At 38.5% G+C, this 18,685-nt stretch overlaps 1 protein-coding gene across 1 annotated transcript; it reads right to left on the minus strand.

The window, feature by feature from the left end:
- Nucleotides 1–236: 236 nt before the first annotated feature.
- Nucleotides 237–8,562, minus strand: LOC107284861 (zinc finger protein 2 homolog). The gene is made up of 3 exons (XM_029283540.1): nucleotides 8,500–8,562; nucleotides 5,142–5,390; nucleotides 237–2,957 (listed from the first exon to the last, which is right to left on the minus strand). The coding sequence occupies exons 2-3, from the start codon at nucleotides 5,329–5,331 to the stop codon at nucleotides 1,606–1,608; spliced, it is 1,542 nt and encodes a 513-aa protein (XP_029139373.1). The 5' UTR covers nucleotides 5,332–5,390; nucleotides 8,500–8,562; the 3' UTR covers nucleotides 237–1,605.
- Nucleotides 8,563–18,685: the final 10,123 nt, after the last annotated feature.

The raw sequence follows: 18,685 nt of genomic DNA on the forward strand, positions 1-18,685 counted from the left end.
CTCCACAGACATAATGTGCCAGGAGATGAAACATCTCTGGGCTGCCTTGTTAAGCAGTTGGACAGCTGACTTGTGGGAAAAAAATTCACTGCTGCCCTAAAACATTACATAAAGTACATTATTTAGACATAGTAAAACAGTTGTCGATTAATTTGTTTTAGTGATCAGTTTTGAATCCCAACTTAAAAAATATAAAAAAAACAATTAGTAAGAAAGAAATGTAAAATAAAGTGTAACAACAGGTTTTTAATCTCTTGGTGATTCAACGTTTTTTTTAAAAAAATATGATTTTAAATTAAATCCAGAATGAAGCAATCTAAAAAAAACCCCCCACTATCAATTTCCCAACTGTTCTGTTACATCGTACGAAGTCACAATTTCAGCAATACTATTCAACAAGGAATCTAACCTTTCAGTCTGCTAATACCTGTACTTTACATCTTTTATATGAAATTTATGACATTCCCTTTACAGCTACTGCATATTTTGGCATTAGAGGAAGTCCTCATTTAGCAACTGTTCAAAGTTATGACAGTGATGAAAAAGTAACTTTGTGACCAATCCTCAAATTTATGATCTTCACAGGTCTGCAAAGGAAAGGAAAGCTGACGTAAGATTACAAGCAGTCATTTCACTTAGCAACCATTTTACTTAATGACAGCTGCTGGTCTCAACTGTGATTGCTAAGCAAGGACTATCTATATTTACTGAACAAAATAAGTATGTAGTATGCAATTTAAAGTACCAACCATTTTCCTCAAGATCTCTCCTATCTCAGAAGCTCCCTTTTGCATTTTACTTGCAGGCATTGCTTATCGTCTCTTAATTGGCGGTGATTCCCCCCCCTTCTGCTCTTGCCCCATCATAGAACAAACTTGATCAGACACATTCAGTCTGATTTCAATGGTCTGCATTTCCTCTTTGACCTTTTATTGGCTTACAGCACAATTTTAGGCAAACCTACTCAAGAGGTTAAGTCCCATTATGTAGCTTATCTCCAGGAATATATTAAAAGTTCCTAGTGATCAATTACAGACCTTTAAAGCTTTAATGTATTAAAGCTTTCCCCTTCGCTTGCAATTGCATCTGGATGCTTCCCTCCATTCTATAGGTTATCAGCCTAATTTCCTTCCTATAGTGCAAGCTATAACTGGCACTGTCAGGGGAAACAGCATGGTTTATTTTACTCCATGCAATTATTTTACGCAAATTTAGATGGTTGCTCTGAAAGTGTTCAAAAATTTCTTACAGATATATACTTTGTCTACCTTTTGTTCCAATAGAACATTCTTTGCAAGCAATGTAAAATTTAATTACTCGTACTTTTCAATTTAAACAATGCATTAGAATTACCAATGTATTTCTAATCTATATTTTAATGACCATAGCAGAAATGTCAAGAGAATGAGTACCAAAAAATAACTTTTTCATATGGCTACCTTCAAAAATACAATTAAGTAAAAGAAGTCTACATAGGCTGATGAAAAGACCAAGTTTATCCTTTGAAGTAATGCTTGTTTTCTGAAGATCTTTCTGCACATATAAGTATGACTTCTTCTCTGCATAAGTTTTCTTTTGCTTGATAAAACAAAAGCTTTTCCTACTTTATTGTCTCTCCCTGGTGTGTATTCTCTGATGTAAAGTTAGGCTTGTGTTTCGACTGAAGCTCTTACCACACTCTAAGCATTTATAGGGCTTTTCCCCTGTGTGAATCCTTCTATGTGAAACAAGATCTGTGCTCTGTCCAAAGTACTTCCCACATTCCAAGCATGGATATGGTTTCTCTCCTGTATGGATTCTATGATGCCTAACTAGGCTGGACTGAGTGGTAAAACTCAGGCCACAGTCTGAGCAGTTGTACGTCTTTTCCCCAGTGTGAATCCGCTTATGTTTAACAAGGCTTGAATGGTCCCGGAAGCTCAGGCCACAGTCCAAGCAACTGAACGGTCTCTCTCCAGTGTGTGTCCTTTGATGCGAAGAAAGGCTTGTGCTCCGACTGAAGTTCTTACCACACTCCAGGCATTTATATGGCTTCTCTCCTGTGTGGCTTCTTTCATGCTTAATAAAGCTTGACTGATCAGAAAAGCTCTTGTTGCAGTCTAAGCAGCTGTATGGTCTCTCCCCAGTGTGGATGCGCTGATGCAAAGTTAGGCTTGTGCTTCGACTGAAGCTTTTCCCACACTCCAAGCATTTATATGGTTTCTCCCCTGTGTGGGTTCTTCTGTGTGAAGCAAGATCTGTGCTCTGACCAAAGTACTTCCCGCATTCCGTGCACCGATATGGTTTCTCTCCTGTATGGATTCTCTGATGTCTAACTAAGCTTGACTGAGTACTAACACTCAGGCCACAGTCTGAGCAACTGTAGGGTTTTTCCCCAGTGTGAATCCGCTTATGTTTAATAAGGCCTGAATGGTCCCGGAAGCTCAGGCCACAATCCAAGCAGCTGAATGGTCTCTCCCCAGTGTGTGTCCTTTGATGTGAAGAAAGGCTTGTGCTTGAATTGAAGCTCTTCCCACACTCTAAGCATTTATAGGGCTTCTCCCCTGTGTGGATTCTCTGATGCGAAGGGAGGCTTGAGCTGTGATTGAAGCCCTTTCCACACTCTGAACATTTATAGGGTTTCTTGTCTTCGAGAAATGCTTGACCATCAGCAAGGTTGTGGTTCCAATTCACACTCTTTCCAAATTTGAAGTTTTTATTTGACTTTCCCTCTGCGTGGATTAACTGGTGAATAGTCAGACAATTATTACATCTCTTATCTGTTTGGCTGTTAGGTTGCACTGGGGTTTCACTGAAACTTCTACCTTGAGAAGTAATAGATTTATCAACTCTTTTCTCCACAAAACTTCCTTCTTCTCCTGTTGGTCTGCTTTGATTCCAAAAATTCTCTTTCAGTTCCTCAGATTTGACTTTTTCTGATTGCTTCCCATCATTCTCACTCTTCCATCCATTATCCACTGGAATAAAAAGAGAAAGCCAACAAAATTTCCACATAGGACCTCCAGACATTGTGTTATAAACATAGTTAGTTTCTTGGGCTTCCCCCCCCAACAGTTAACTAGCCCCTTAAATCCTTCCTAGGTAATCTACTACAGGATTTATCTCTCTTTCCACTAGGATTCTGACTTACAGGGACAAATATAATCTTAAATGGCTGTTTTCTGCAACATGCTTAATAATCAGCTAGAACCTCAGTACTCTATATCTCATCAACGGTGATTTTTGCAGCACACTGCTGATTTAATTGGGTCAACAACTGCTATTTTAGGAAGACAGATTCCACACCCCACTTTTTCATGGAGTACATGATATCCTATGAGTCTTTGTATCAGTCAAATACTGGCAAGTTTTATTATATCACTAACCCCATCCCCTTTAACAAGAAGGCAGCAGTAGGAGAAGCTTCACCCCTTTAACTAATGGGAATGAGCTTGGAAAGAAGAGTGCAGCCTAGATTATACATAGTCTGATAAAATTTGTGTCTGACGGAGGAGATATGGTGAAAGCATCTCAGAAGGTATTTTCTCTAGTTTTTGGGAGAGTAAACGTGAAGAAAGGAAGAAGTACTTTTAGTCTTTCAAAATTCTGTTAATGTGACTTTACAAAAGAATTAGCAATCATAGTACTAATTCATATCAGAATTACCTCAAAGGGCTAACAATAGCCAATTAATGTGGAAGAGACATATCTCTAGGTTGCCAGATCTTGGAATGAACAAGACTGTTTTTTCAGTTGATTTTCTCTCTATATAGCAAAGAGTTACTTAATCAAAACAGAATGTCTATATTTAGGCCTGTCCACAATTAATTGGGTCAAATTAGCTTTAATTCTATGCATAACTGGTTCTGTTTGAGGATAAACTTTACTGAGCATTAGCTAACTGTGTCAATTGATCTCTTTTGTGTTACATCATGCTAATATCTAATTATTCTTTCCACTGACCAAGTTAAATGAGTTGGGATCAAATAGCTCTCCTCGTTGTCACTGTCGTGTCGGAAGCGCTGAGGCGCTTCCAGGTTGAAAGGATTAGCCAACGACATCACCACTGCCTGGGGGACACCCAGTTGGGGGCTCCTTTCATGGTCTGCTAATAAGGCCACCAAAGTAGTACCTATTTATCTACTCATGTTTGTAGCTTTTGAACTGTTATGTTGGCAAGAGCTGGAGCGAATGATGGGAGCTCACCCCATCACACAGAAGCCCTCAGGTCTTGAACGCAGGCTTGCAAATTGTTAACCCAATGTTCTAGCCATGTGAGCCATCGTGCTCCGTCAGCTCTCCTAAAAGCCTTAAAAATGAAGGCTACCAGTTTGGTGCTTCAAAAATCCAGATGACTCTAGATAGCAGCAAGCAGCCACATTTCTTGCGGCCTGAAGTTTTGCACCTCAGGTCTGGTAACATCACCAAAATGTCAAAAATTAGGGATTTCACTGAATTTCAGTGTTTTGATTGGTATTATTTTAGCAGGTAGAGGCAATAGCTTTTATGTCCATGACTGCCATGTTGTTGACATTTATGCTGTGCCATACTGTTTTTTTTTTTCATTCTTTCTGAGAGTAAATCCAGATAATAGGATGTAGCACCTTGGAAGTCCTATGTGACCTGGGGCGTGGATAGCTTTAGGACAGACTACTTCCAGCAATACCAGTAAAACCTAGATGGGAAGATTCACTTGGAATCCCTACTCTAAACAGAGCAACCATCAAGCACAAAGCCAAGTTTTTTCTCCTGCTGCCCCATTGCTTTGGACTAACATTCCCGCTATGATTAGCCTAGCTAGCACCAACCCGCTTGCAATTTAACAAAGTTGTTAAGACTAGGCCAACCAAGAAACTACTTAAGACTGACTTGAGAAATGAGATTTCTCTACCCTCACTTCCCAAAAGATTGATTTTGTTTCTATGAATGCTGTTTCTCAGCATAGCACAATTAGAATTATTATGGTTATTGTATTTTATAATCGGTTTACTAAAATGGAATTATGCTGCATGAAGCCAGTTGCAACTGAAGCAGCACAGAAATTGTGTAATACATAAGTACACAGTAGCTTATTCAACAAACCATGATGAAAACAAATTGGGGCTTAGTGTTAAAATGAGCAAAAATGAACCAAGCTCAAAAGATATATCCATAGTCCTTACCAGTATCAATTCTCAACTGGACACTAGTTCCACAAGGAGCTGGGCTCCCTTCTCTGCAGGGAATGGCTTTATTTGCTTTCTCCCCTGGGATATATTTTGCTCTTTCTTGGCTTGTTAAAGTTTTTGACTGCTCCCAGTTCTGGAAACCATAATCTTCTCCTTTCCATGCTGATTTGCCATATAATTCCATAGGTTTTGAATATTCTGGTATATGTCTCTCCTCGTTGATTCTGATTAAACGTTCCAGGCCTGTTGGAGTAATGAAAAAAACCCAATTTGTTCCGTAAATTAGAAAATATGCAACTTCAAAATTATTTTCTATATGTATGTGGGAATGGAATTAAGTGGAAGAATCACCTTTCAGATCTCAAAAGGAATTTAGCTGTCTCATGCATTCATCAGATTAAGAATCCAAACCTTTGAGCATAATTTTCCTATCTCTTCCATATACTGAACATTACCCCCAGTATACAAAATAAGAGAGAAAAAAACAATTGTATGCTTTCTGACAGTCTGTTGCCTCTAGTTATTATGAAAAATCATGACTGTTTATAAGCCCCATAAAATAAAAATAAAAGTTATCAAGCATTCTAAGACGTATAATGCAATTGTGAAGGAGGTGAAAGAATCCCCAGATACATAAGAAATATATATATATATATATTGAGCCCAAATGTGTTTCAAAAACAATTGTGTTCAGTAAACCTATGTTGCATATCTGGATTTTTTTTCTTTTCCTTCCTTTCACTACAATCAGGCTTTTCATCTTTCCTTCCTTTTTTTCATATCCCGAAGACCTTAAATAAAATAAGTTCCAAAAGAAATTAAATGGAGATTGTAAATTTAGATCATGTGGGTGGCCTCGGAGGTCTGTTTTTAAAAGAGCAAATAACACTCATTAAACTTTGGGAAAATTATTTTGTCTCCCCATTTCCATTTAGTGATCAAAGAGTGTGAATACTATAAGCATACATCAACTTCTCTGTTCTCTGAAGGAAGGAGTCCTAGTTGAATTCAGACTCACAATGAAGTTTAGATACACAAAAGGGCATTCCTCATTACCCAAGAAGCAGACATCCACTGTTTCATCTATCCCTCTTAGTCACAGCACACAGAAGTCTCCTTTCCATCTTAGTTGGAACTTCATGTTGCTAGAAGTTTGCAGGTTTTTTCCCCCCAGAGTGGTAGTGGGAATGAATCCTTTCAAGATAAAGCAAAAAAGCTGAAAGGACATAACACACAAAAAAAGACCCAATTCTATGTTTAGTGGCCCCATTAGCACAAGCTAAAGGGATATCAGGACTGAATTACTTGAATGTATATATTAAATTTGTTGAGGCTTTTTGTTAGAAACTAGTTACACACAGTTCACGGTAACCTTGCATGCAGTTGACTCAAGAAGACGGACAAGGAACTTGTTGTATTTTAGTCTATGAAAAATGTCCCCTTATGGCTAGACTGACCCTACAAAAGTGATATCCCATTCCACAAATTAATGCAAATGGAAAGCTTTTTTATGCTTCCTTTTGATGTCAGTGTTGATTATGATTTCCAATGTTATTGGACTTAGTGGCCCAAATATTCTTTCCACCTCTGTATAATAAACATTATCACCTAAATTTTTCAAGTGTATGTCCATGTTCTTCCATCCTTGGAGTGGCTCTTTTATAAAATAAAATAGAGCAAAACGTCCTATGACACATCTTACCATGATAAATCAAAACTACAGCATATAACACATAAAATACAGAGCATGTAACAACACAAAATGTTTTTCCTCTTCTGAAATCAACAAATTATGCCACAGGTAATGTGATAAGAAGTATCTCACTTCTTACCACAAGAATTTTCTTTACAGTCCATTTTGGTCTAATTACATACAAATTATGCATACATTAAAATGTGTATGTCTATTATTTTTGAAAAAAATATGTTTGTTATTAATTATGCCTTCCTTTTTCTCTCCAGTAAGGGAATAAGGATTTTTACTTTCTTTGCAAGACCTCCATATTGAGCAAATATACAGAAATCTAATATTCTCTAAAATGCACAGAAGTGGAAGTAAATTCAGTTATATTAACATTTAAGATTATATATCAGAAATTTAGATATCAGAAATTTAATTAACATTGTGGCCACAGCATCTGCCACAATAACTAAATGCAGAATAATTACTTGCATTTTTTTAATTTACTAATATTTAATGCTACAATAATCCCACCCACTGGTGTAGTATAATTTTTGGAAAAAATAAAGAACTGATTAACATTAGGATAATAGAAGTATGAATGTGGTTTGAAAAATGAACAGTTGATGGTAAGTTCCTTGCAGCAGAAGCAAACAAAGCAATGTTTTTTTTAAAAAAATAAGTTAATTCAAAAACAAACTTATAAAAAGAGCAAAATGCTGAATCTCATCTCTCAAACTCCAATGCTCACAAATAACAGGTTTTAGAGGTGGGTCAGAAAGCAGGGATTCTGAAGCCAAGCTCAGAACTCACATAAGTTCATACCTGGAAAGGAAGTATTTCAAGCTAAACCATGCGAGGCTTTAATGACTTAAGATCAACACTAAATGGAATCTGGAAATAAATATGCAATTAATGGTACTGGCAAAGAATATGCATAACATGATTCAAATGCTTCATTTCCCTCTCCACATCTCCCCTCCTCATGCATACACATACATACACTCTGCAGCCTGTTTCAACAGCTCTCTGAAGAATCTCATGGTATACTTTATAATAATCTAGCCTGGCCATAACCATAATATCATGGAAGCTAGGTCAACTTTATCTACAAAAGATTGCAGCCATCAACCTAGTGAAAACTAAATCACCAATCCAGAATCACTCTAAGCTTTAAGGGGAAAAGCCTCCAGCTAAGAATTATATTGCAAACTTCCTTCCCGAGCTGCAGATTTTGCTCCCTGCCATCTACCTAGACTTAGCTTCACTATCCTTCACCCACCATCCTTTCTCGTCTTTTAACCGCGTCCCTCTGATAAGACCATGATAAAAGAGGTCGACCTGTTTGTGATCGACATCCTGATAATCTCCTTGCAGATTTTCGGTTAAGCTTTCCCTGCAGTTTCTCTCTCTACAGGTGTTTAACAAAGCCCGAGGGAGGGCAGCTTCAGAGATTACAAAACCCACGAGTCACGGAGTATGAAACCAGGTATTGCAAAGGTCCCCTTTCCATGACTATTAGACGCGCAGAGGAAGGAAAACTGGTCCCTTCTTACAAGTTGGGCTACGGGGAATGAGAAGGTGCGGCAGCGGGTTTTCGTGTCCTTCCGATCTGCAGCTCAGCCTCTTTCGGGTTTTTTCTTGGGGGAAAATCCCGCTCCCAATACTCACCCAGGTATGTCCAAGCCCTTTTCGCCCACCTTCGAGCTTGTAAAATCCAAGAGAAAACCCCCCACTTCCCCTGGGGCTTTCAGGAAATCTTACTTGCATTTTCAAACATCAGCTTCCGGGGCGGGTCTTAATGAAGGAAGAGCCAATAGCAGAGAGAGAGAGAGAGAGAGAATGAATAAAGCGGCTTTGTTAATTTGCCTAGGTAGGAAATGGCAGGGTTGGTATCGCTAAGTTGCTCTAGAAGTCCCCCCCCCAAACATAATTAAGATGGTCCTCCCGCTCTTCAAAATAAGTAGACAATAATTAAAGAGTCCGGGCTATATCAAACTCAAGTATTGTTATGTGTGAAGCCTTTTCTAAAAATGTAAAATATTAAAGTAGTTATGCAAAAACACCACCTTGATTTTAGATACTGTAGTATGAGAGTTGGTAGTGGTGGGATTTAGGGTGTCAGGTTACAACAACCTTGCAACATAGACCTATGCTTGTACTGTACTATTACTGTGGTGTTTCTCAGGCTTGGCAGCTTTGAGATATATGGACTTCAACACCTGCAATTCCTCAGTCAGCTGACTGGGGAATTCTCGGAGTTGAAGTTCACACCTCTTAAAATTGCCAAGCTTAAGAAATACTGGGTTAGAGTATAAACAATTTGCAACAGGGTACATACTTAGCCAAGAGCTACCAGCTAGGTATCCATTCCATAGAAATGGGGGATACTGTAGCAAGCAGTCTATATTTCCTTTTAGTAACATAAAGAAGAAGAGAAAGAAGAGCTTTGACTGCACACATTACATGGATGCTCATTGTAATTTTGGTCACCAAACCTGGAGGTGGGAGGTGGGAGGTTGGATTCTGCACTTGTAGGGATTCTGCACTTGTAGGGAGCTGAACAAGCATGCTGGCTGAGGAATTTTGGGATGTTGCCAAGCCCATATTTAAAGTTCCCAAGGGTGAGAAACATTGTACTATGGTACAGTGCGCCACGATTGGAAAAAGAATGTAGAGCAATAATCCATGGTTCCAACTGGAAGGTGAGGGGAGGCACAGCAACTCAGCCCAATGAGGAAGAACAGGCAAAAAAAATCAATACTCTATAGATCAGAACTGCTTTTACTGTATTGAAAAAAGCTTCAGTGACAGAATATTGCAAATCTGAATGTGTTTCCTCCTTCCTCCCTTTATCTTTGGGTGAATTAGGGAGCAGCTTATCTGAAATGTTTTCTCAAGTTATCTTCTTAGCCCAAATTCAAGCTGCTCTTATCAGACCATTGGCTCAATGGTTACTTTTTTTTCCTGTTCCCTCTTCCCTCTATATCAAGAGCTATCTGATATGAGAAGGGATCTATATAAACGCTCAAGTCCTTGGAATCTTATCTCTATTACAAACTCAAGGGCTGTATTCATATAACACACTGAATTGTAATAAACTTGATTTGGTTTTGGTTTAGCAGGTTCCATGCATTCAATCATTGTCGTTTGTACAATACAGGATTCTGATCAAGGAAATCCGGGTCCATCCTCCTCCACTGGATGTCTTCAGGATAGTTGCTAATGGAAAAATGTAGATCTAATAAAGGTGTTCTTAATGCCAATTTCAATTTATTGCAATCAAAGATTAGCTGATTCTTAAGGTCCTCACAATTAGACATTGCATATGAAGTATCCAGAAATAAAAATTATTGTAATTTCATGTAGTATTTAGTGTTAAAGCCACAATCAAATGCCTCCTGGAAAAAATTAGTAGCCAGTCTCCACAGCCAGCAAGGGGTGGAGGATGCAAACTGAGACATTAGCCATTCAGGAATAGAGGAGCAATCAGCAACTACCTTTCTTGCAGCTGAACTCTCCAAAGATTCTTTTTCTAGTCTCTTCACATGATCTGACTTGGTGGTTCCCATAGAGCAGGGGTGTCAAACTGCCGTTCCGCGGGCCAGTTGCATCATGCGGTGGCTGTGCCCACCCTCGCTCCCACAATGCAAAAAAAGTTGTGATACATCATAACACGTCACATGATGTGGCAAGTTTGACACTCGTGCCATACAGTCACCGTAGTGAAGGGGTTATGGAGCTGCCTAGAACCAGTTGAGCTCTTACCTGTCCTCCACCCAAAAGATAATTAAGAAATAAAGTTAGCCTTTATTTATCACTTGAAATTAGGCCTGTAACAAGTAGGAGAAAACTTCTACATTTTGTTTGAAGTCTCTTTGTGTGTGTATATGTGTGTGTGTGTGTGAGTGAGAGAGAGAGAGAGAGAGGGAGAGGGAGAGAGAGAGAGAGATACGATGACTCCTGGAGACTGTCCGTACAAGTTCCTGAAGTTTTCTTAGCAAGATTTAGGAAGTGGTTTGCCCTTGCCTGTTTCCCAGGGCTGAGAGAGGAACTGGTCCAAAATCACCCAGCTGACTTGATGCCAGAGGTGGAACTAGAAGTCACAGTCTCCTGGTTTCTATCTGATGCCTTAATCATTACTCTACACCAGACTGGCTCTTTCTTTTGAGGGCCACACAACATGGACATTGTAGTATGCAACATGGAATTTTTAGTATTGTTGTACTTGCTAATTAAAATATTTTGTATTTTAATTTGACTTATTTTTCTCTCTTTTAAATGATGTTAATGGTTTACCAAATCAGCACAGACTGGAATGAAGAATGGATTAATTGATAACTTCTAACATTCCTAACTCCTTCATGGATTACTGCCTTGTCGTGGCAAAGGGGCTTGCGTAACTCAATGAAGCTATGAGCTATGCCGTGCAGGGCCACCCAAGACGGACAGGTCATAGCAGAGAGTTCTGACAAAATGTGATCCATTGGAGAAGGAAATGGCAACCCACTCCAGTATCTTTGCCATGAAAACCCCATGGACAGTACCAAAAGGCAAAAAGATATGATGCTGGAAGATGAGCCCCTCAGGCCGGAAAGTGTCCAATATGCTACTGGGGAAGAGCAGAGGGCTAATATTAGTAGTGCCAGAAAGAGTGAAGCAACTGGGCCAAAGCCGAAAGGAAGTTCAGCTGTGGTTGCATCTGATGGTGAAAGGAAAGTCTGATGCTGTAAAGATCTTTTCTCCATAGGAACCTGGAATGTAAGATCCATGAATCAAGGCAAGCTGGATGTGGTCAAACAAGACGTGGTCAAACAACAGAGAAAAGATGACCACTACTTACAGAATAGGGTGATTTTCTCTTATTTAATGTTATTTAGGTTGCAACTTAGTGACAGATTTTATCTTCCTGGGCTCCAAGATCACCGCAGATGGGGACTGCAGCCAAGAAATTAAAAGATGCTTGCTCCTGGGGAGGAAAGCTATGGCAAATCTAGACAGCATACTAAAAAGCAGAGACATCACCCTGCCAACAAAAGTATGTATAGTCAAGGCCATGGTTTTCCCAGTTGCAATATTTGGCTGTGAAAGTTGGACCATAAGAAAGGCTGAGGACCAAAGAATTGAGGCCTTTGAACTATGGTGCTGGAGAAGATTCCTGTGAGTCCCCTGGACTGCAAGGCGGTCAAACTGGTCAGTCCTAGAGGAGATAAACCCTGAATGCTCTTTAGAAGGCCAGATCCTAAAGTTGAAACTCAAGTACTTTGGCCACCTAATGAGAAGGAAGGACTCACTGGAGAAGAGCCTAATGCTGGGAAAGACTGAGGGCAATAGAAGAAGGGGACAACAGAGAATGAGGTGGCTGGATGGAGTCACTGAAGCAGTAGGCCTGAGCTTAAATGGACTCCAGAAGATGGTAGAGGACAGGAAGGCCTGGAGGAACGTTGACCATGGGGTCGCAATGGGTCGGACACGACTTTGCAACTAACAACAACAACAACATTCCTAAACTTCAAGATAAAAACACATCTTTGCTGTCCAGGTCAGGCTAGATAGCAGCATGTTTGTTTTAATAGGATGTCTGCAGTCTGCCTTTTGATAGGAGAGAGAGACAATTACTGTCTGATTTGTCTCTTCTTGAACTCCAAAAACCTATTCGCATTAACTAAATTTTACACCCCTGCTTTCATACGAGCTCATTTAAATGGACACACATGTTTAACTCCACGTAACTGATTTTCTATCTGAAGGAGGGACCACCTTTTGTCATGTCCAATCAACTTTTCTCTTGTAATTCTCCTTTGAAGTGTTAACTATAAGACTGAAAGCTGGGGTTCCCTCTTTGAATGACAGGGATCTTTTTTTAATTAGAATGAATAAATGAATAAATCATAATAAATTTATCTTCTTGTCTTGGTCTGTTTCTTTGGAAAATATGCATGCTGAGACACGAGCCTAAAGCCATATTTGGCGCTCATTTTTCTACTTAGTTAAGCTAAGAGCCAGGATTTCTCACTCATCTTCTTGGAGAAGCATTCCCCCTCCCTCAGGGGGGGAGAATCCTATTTAAGGAGCAACTAGAAATTGGCCTTTTGCATCTCTGTATAAATCCAGAGTGCTTTTTTCTAGAATTTACGGTTGCTGCAGGCTTGTAACCTTTTCAGCAGATCAGTAAAAGAAAAAAGGAAAGCAATGTTGGCCTTATCCACTGAGGTTTTTACCAAGAAGATGGCTTCCACTTAACATTCTGCTATTATTTTATTATTTGTCCTTATCTCATGATTATGTTTTATCTTTAATAAACACTCTAGATTTCAAGTAATCCCAAATTTGGAGGGTTTCAGGGGTTAAATTTATATCTTCTCCAAGGAAAAAGTTCAGATTTTGATGATGTGATAATTCATATGTTTGTTCAAGTAAAAGTTTGTATTTGTGTAAAAGGTTTTACCCATTTTACCTCACACCAGAACTCACTTAAACCACAGTTTAAAATAGTGTTCTACAGTCCTGCCAAGTGTAGTTTATTCAGCAAAACATAATTAGAATTTGTCTTAGTCTGAGTTACCATGCTCTTTAACCCATCTCATATAACTAATTAAGTGTAGTTTGTGGCTTGGGGAGTCAGATAAAATTTAGCCTGTGGTATCATGTTATACCACTAAATGAGTAGTGCCAAATTTTCTCTATGTTTTCATGTTTTTCCCCCATGGGGTCAATATTTGGACGAGTTCTAAAGTGCCCAAATTCCATTTGGAAAAAGTGACCTAATTTGGAACAAGAGTTCAGGATCTTAATAAATCAAAAAACTTCTAAAATGCAGTAAGTGTTAAAGGCTTCCCTTCCATCCCAGCCTTAGTTTAACATGCTTTACATTTTCAGCCTTGATCACTCTTGGGGGTTGCTGGGTGGCTGCATGTGAGCCATGTCTGCCAACTTGGTGTGTTGTGAATAGCTGGAATCTTTTCACAAAATCTGAATGCAATGGTTAGATTTGGCTCCTTTATGACCTGCTAGGCAATTGTGGCTTATTTAACAAACCCCAGTTAAGCAAAACATAATGTATCACAATGTGGGAATCCAGCGTATAGCCACTTTAATCTGGGAAGAGACACAGAAAAAATCATTTCAGTAAACTGAATGAAAGAAATAGCAATGTCTTCAAGAGATATTCATATTATTCAGTACTGGGGATACTTTAAAGATCTATTATACAGCACTTAATAATAAGCAAAAATGCATAAATATGCACTAACAAATGAGTGCACTGTGTTGAACCAACAAGAAAGTGAGACTAGTTATATAAATAGTTTTAGTTCATCCAGTTTGGAAAAATCTTTGTTTATTTCTTATTCTGTGATTTTGATTTTTTTTTTTTTTGGCCAAAAGGCATGCTACAAGGCAAACTTCCAGGCACTCTTGCCAGTTTTGTATAGCAATCTACTCCAAATAAATAGCATGGCTTTTGATTAAGGTGTAGCCTCTGAAATACTTTTAATTAATTTTAAATGCTCTGAGATAATAAATTGTTCTAAGTACAGATTTCAAAGAGAGTAGGAAATTGAGCCAAAACTAGCATCTTCAGGGCTAGGAAAGCAGAAGTGATTCCAAATGGTATTTAGGGTGCTTTTCGGAGAACTAGAGCCAAGACTTATCACTTGGTGCAGGTATGTGCTTGAGAGGCAGGAAATATGTTTCTGCAGGAACTGGTTGTATTCCAGGGAAATATACATTTCCCTTAGAATGCCATGCTGTGTTAATATCAAGCTAAACTTGGAAAGCTAAGCAGTGGCAGTTCTAGTTAGAAGATGGATGGGAGACCATTAAGAAATATAAAAGAATTGAGCTAATATAGAATTTGAGGGAGAAAAAACTCTAGGAGGCAATGTACTTAACCCCCTGTATTCAATCATACCTGTACCAACAATCTACCAGAAGCTTTGGCTTTCAGTTATTGCTGCTTACTATTAGGCTTAAGTCCTCCCTCATATGATCACTCAGGAGAGGTACAACCTGGTGTGTATTAGCAAGACCTGACTGGGTCCACAAAGGGGGATCCATCTCTTGGAAATGTGCCTAGCTGGATTTAGGATGTGGCATTGGCCTGAAGTATTGGCCAATACTTCAGGGCAAGGGTGTAGAATTGTCATTTGGGAGTCTCTTATGGCCTTTAGGGGCCCTGCTCCATAAATTGCAGGATGTGAGATCCCGTTCCTTAAGTTGGACTCTACAGATCAGTTGGGATTTTTCTACTTCCTGTTGCATAGCTGATGGCCAAGAGCCACCTTTATGGTTTGTTTACCTGGCACAATGGGTCAATTATTCATGGAGAGTGGAGGAAAGTGGAATTCAAACACTTTATTTCAGAAGCAAAGGGGCACCTCTGCTGACAGTTTTGGTAAACTTCAGCAAAAAGAAAATGGGCCTCAAATCAGCTTTACATCAAGTAGAACAGCTTACCTCCAGAAGCTGTAGATGTTTCATCACTGGAGGTTTTTAAGAAGAGACTGGACAACCATTTATCTGGAATGATATAGAGTCCTGCTGGGCTAGAAGACCTCCAAGGTCCCTTCCAACTCTATTATTCTGTGGTCTAAGTTTTTATACTGTTTGCACTTCCACATAGCATATTCCAACCCATTATACTCTTAGCATAATCTTTAAATTGCTATTTAAATAGTTAGGGGTTCTACTTTTAGTATGCTAATGATGAATTTTTGTTCATCTCTGGACGCCTGCCCAGACTCTTTGCCCATAGCTGTAAGTTAAATGTCATGCTACTTTCAAGTAATGGGCATACTTGCAATATTTCTATGAACTGTTTTCTGACCACATCTTTTTTATCAAACTATCACCCCTTCTACAGTATGTGGTCTATGCCTGTGCTGATTCTTATCTGCAGTTAACATCTGCTGCCAAGCTTCTGTTTATCTGAGATAGGTTGCTGGTGGCTGAATCTTCTGTTTAACTAGCCTTTATGGAGAAACATGAGGCATAGCTTTGACTATAAGCAAAGTTAAAATGCCTGACCTTCACTGACCAATTCTTCATTGGACTAAAGTTAAAGTACCAGGCATTCATAGCAACTTCTGGCTTGAGCTCCTTGACTCCATTTCAGAGTTGGCAGTGGAGTTGGTGTTCTCTATGGGTAGGCCTGAGATAGCTCAGGGGTTTCTGGTTACCATGACAGCCATGTGCCTGTCCCAGGCCACACCGGGCCCAAACACACCTGGCAACACACCTGATTTGGTTTTCCTATTGGATCAGTGGCAATATGATCTGGACTTGGGGGCGCTCTCCAAGGTTTTCCTGTCATGGTCAAATCATTCCCTGGTGGCCATAAGAATTTCTGGTTACTGTACTTGACTGCAGGGAGGTGGAACCTAGTTGATCAGTTTACCCCTAATGACTGATGAAGCTGAATGGGTTCCAAAGGAAACTTCCTGATGATCCATTGTATGGTCTAACCAAGGCTTTGGTTGTTACCTTAAACAGGGGGGTGACCAAGGCCTTGGACTAGATCACACCCATGCAACCTCTCCCTACCAATATAATATATCACTCTCTATGGTTCATTGATCAGGAGTCAATCTAAGCTCAAATGAGACTAACTTTTACTATGATATATAGCTTGTTTGTAAATGCTTTTTTAAAAAATCTCTGATGCAATTAGATACTGGTTTAGGGGGTTCCAAAGGGGAATGGGGAAGTCTATTAATGGCTGAATGGAACTTATGGAAGGAACACTAAGGACAGTAAGGACCTTCTGATCATCTTGGCTGAAAGGGACCAACTGCTCATTGGTATCTTTCTCCTCAGTTGTCATTTAGTGGCAACCTTTCTACCGTACCAGGCTGCATAGAGGAGAGATGGAAGATGGGAGCCCCACTAACTGACTTTGCAGGGGGATTGCATCTCTCTGGATTGCTTCCATTAAAGCTGATCATTATATTTATTAGAGAAATGTTCTGTGTTAAGAACCAATAGCCCAAGTTTCTTCTTTTTCTTCTTCTCTTCTAGTCCCACTTTTTTTTTTTTTACACTTTGGGATTTTATAGATCACAAGCCTGAGAGTAAATGCAGCCTGGTTTTGTATACATACAAATAAAAACATAAACTAACAAAGAAAGATAATGGAGGGTGCAGAAAGATACTGTACAGGTAGTTCTTGACTTATGACCACAATTGAACCCAAAATTTCTCTTGCTAAGCAAGACAGTTATTAAGTGAAACACTGCAGTTGTTAAGTTAATAACATGGTCATTAAGCAAATCCAGCTTCCGCCATTGTCTTTGCTTGCTGCAATGGTTGTACGTATGAAAAACGGTCATAACTCACTTTTTTCAGTGCTGTTGTAACTTCAAACGGTCCCTAAACAAATTGTTGTAAGCCGAGGACTACCTGTATAAGCAAGAATGGAAAGCAAAAATATATATGAAGAATGACTTCTGGCTTCTTCTTTCAAAGATGTACTTATATTCAACCCTTAGTTTAACACTATAATATAGTGTCCATTTTTCTCCCAAAGGAATTTTTAAAAATTTCTCAATCATCAAATACATATTTGATGTAATTTGATTCCCCCCCCATTTTTTCCCATCACAAAATCCATTAATTTAACCATCATGCCAGTCCTGTCACCTTTACTTTACACTCCTCTATTGTAAGTATAACTTTCCAGCACTGAGCATATAAAAATAAAATGTGTTCACATTTAAGTGCCTCAAGATCTTTTGTTCATTTACTGTTGCTACACTCTAATTATAGCTTGTTGATTTCATACAGTTCCAGCTTCTATATGTATTACTGCAGTACTACCCACTAGAGGGAAATGTTGGCCCAATTATTCTTTTTCCTTACATAGAAGACCTGTTCTGTTTTCAGTCCCCAGATGGCAGACTCTGTTCTTCAAGCTTCCGATTCTCAAGGTTTAGGTGTAAGATTATGAGCGTACTGTATCTAGGGGTTGGTGAAGTGAAATGGAAACTCACCTTTTAAAAAAATGTATTTTATTGATTTTTTGCAATAACAATCCTTAGTGCTTAGTAAACAGCATGTTGTCTGGGTTCATATATTTGAAAAAACAATCAATAATAATTAATTTCTATACTTCCATAATCAATATATTAATAAATAATGTTTCCTTGATCCTCCCTTCTTCCAGTGGTATTCTCCTTTGTCAACATTAGATAAATGTAATAATATTTTCAATGCATACAAGGTTGGATATAAACATTTTTTTGTGTTTGTACAAATAACAATGACATCCATATATAGCATCTTTTCTAATTAACTTATGTTTCAATTGTATTTGTCATCTTGTTAGGTCACTACGTGTTTTGTTTTCAAAATTCTTATTAAAACTTAATTTCCCCTCAGTATTCAAACCATTTTTATCAGTCATAGTTTTCTCAAAATTGATTACCTAAATATCCAAACTTTTCATTTACATATACCATCCCAATATTTTCATATTTCATATATTATAAAAATACTATACTACTTATATATCTGATAACATCCACATATAACATCTTTTCTGAACGGCTTATATTTCAACTATATTTGTAAAAGTCATCTTGTTAAGTCACTATATGTCCTGTTTTCAAAATTCTTTTTTTTTTTTTTCAATATAAAATTTTATTGTTTTTATCATAAAAGGAAAAAAAAATACATCACAGGTATTACACAATGATTTATCCCATCCCCCCACCCCCCGGACTTCCCAAACCAAACCTAGGCTAACATTCAAATACAAGTAAACAAATATTAATATCTCTAACTCCAAACTCTAAACTTAAACAATCCATCTCCTCCGTGTTAATAAAAATTATTCATTTAATTAGTTCTTCAAATACCC

This window comes from Protobothrops mucrosquamatus, unplaced genomic scaffold (assembly GCF_001527695.2).
Source record: "Protobothrops mucrosquamatus isolate PMUCROS unplaced genomic scaffold, P.Mucros_1.0 scaffold125, whole genome shotgun sequence".
Taxonomy (NCBI): Eukaryota; Metazoa; Chordata; class Lepidosauria; order Squamata; family Viperidae; genus Protobothrops; species Protobothrops mucrosquamatus.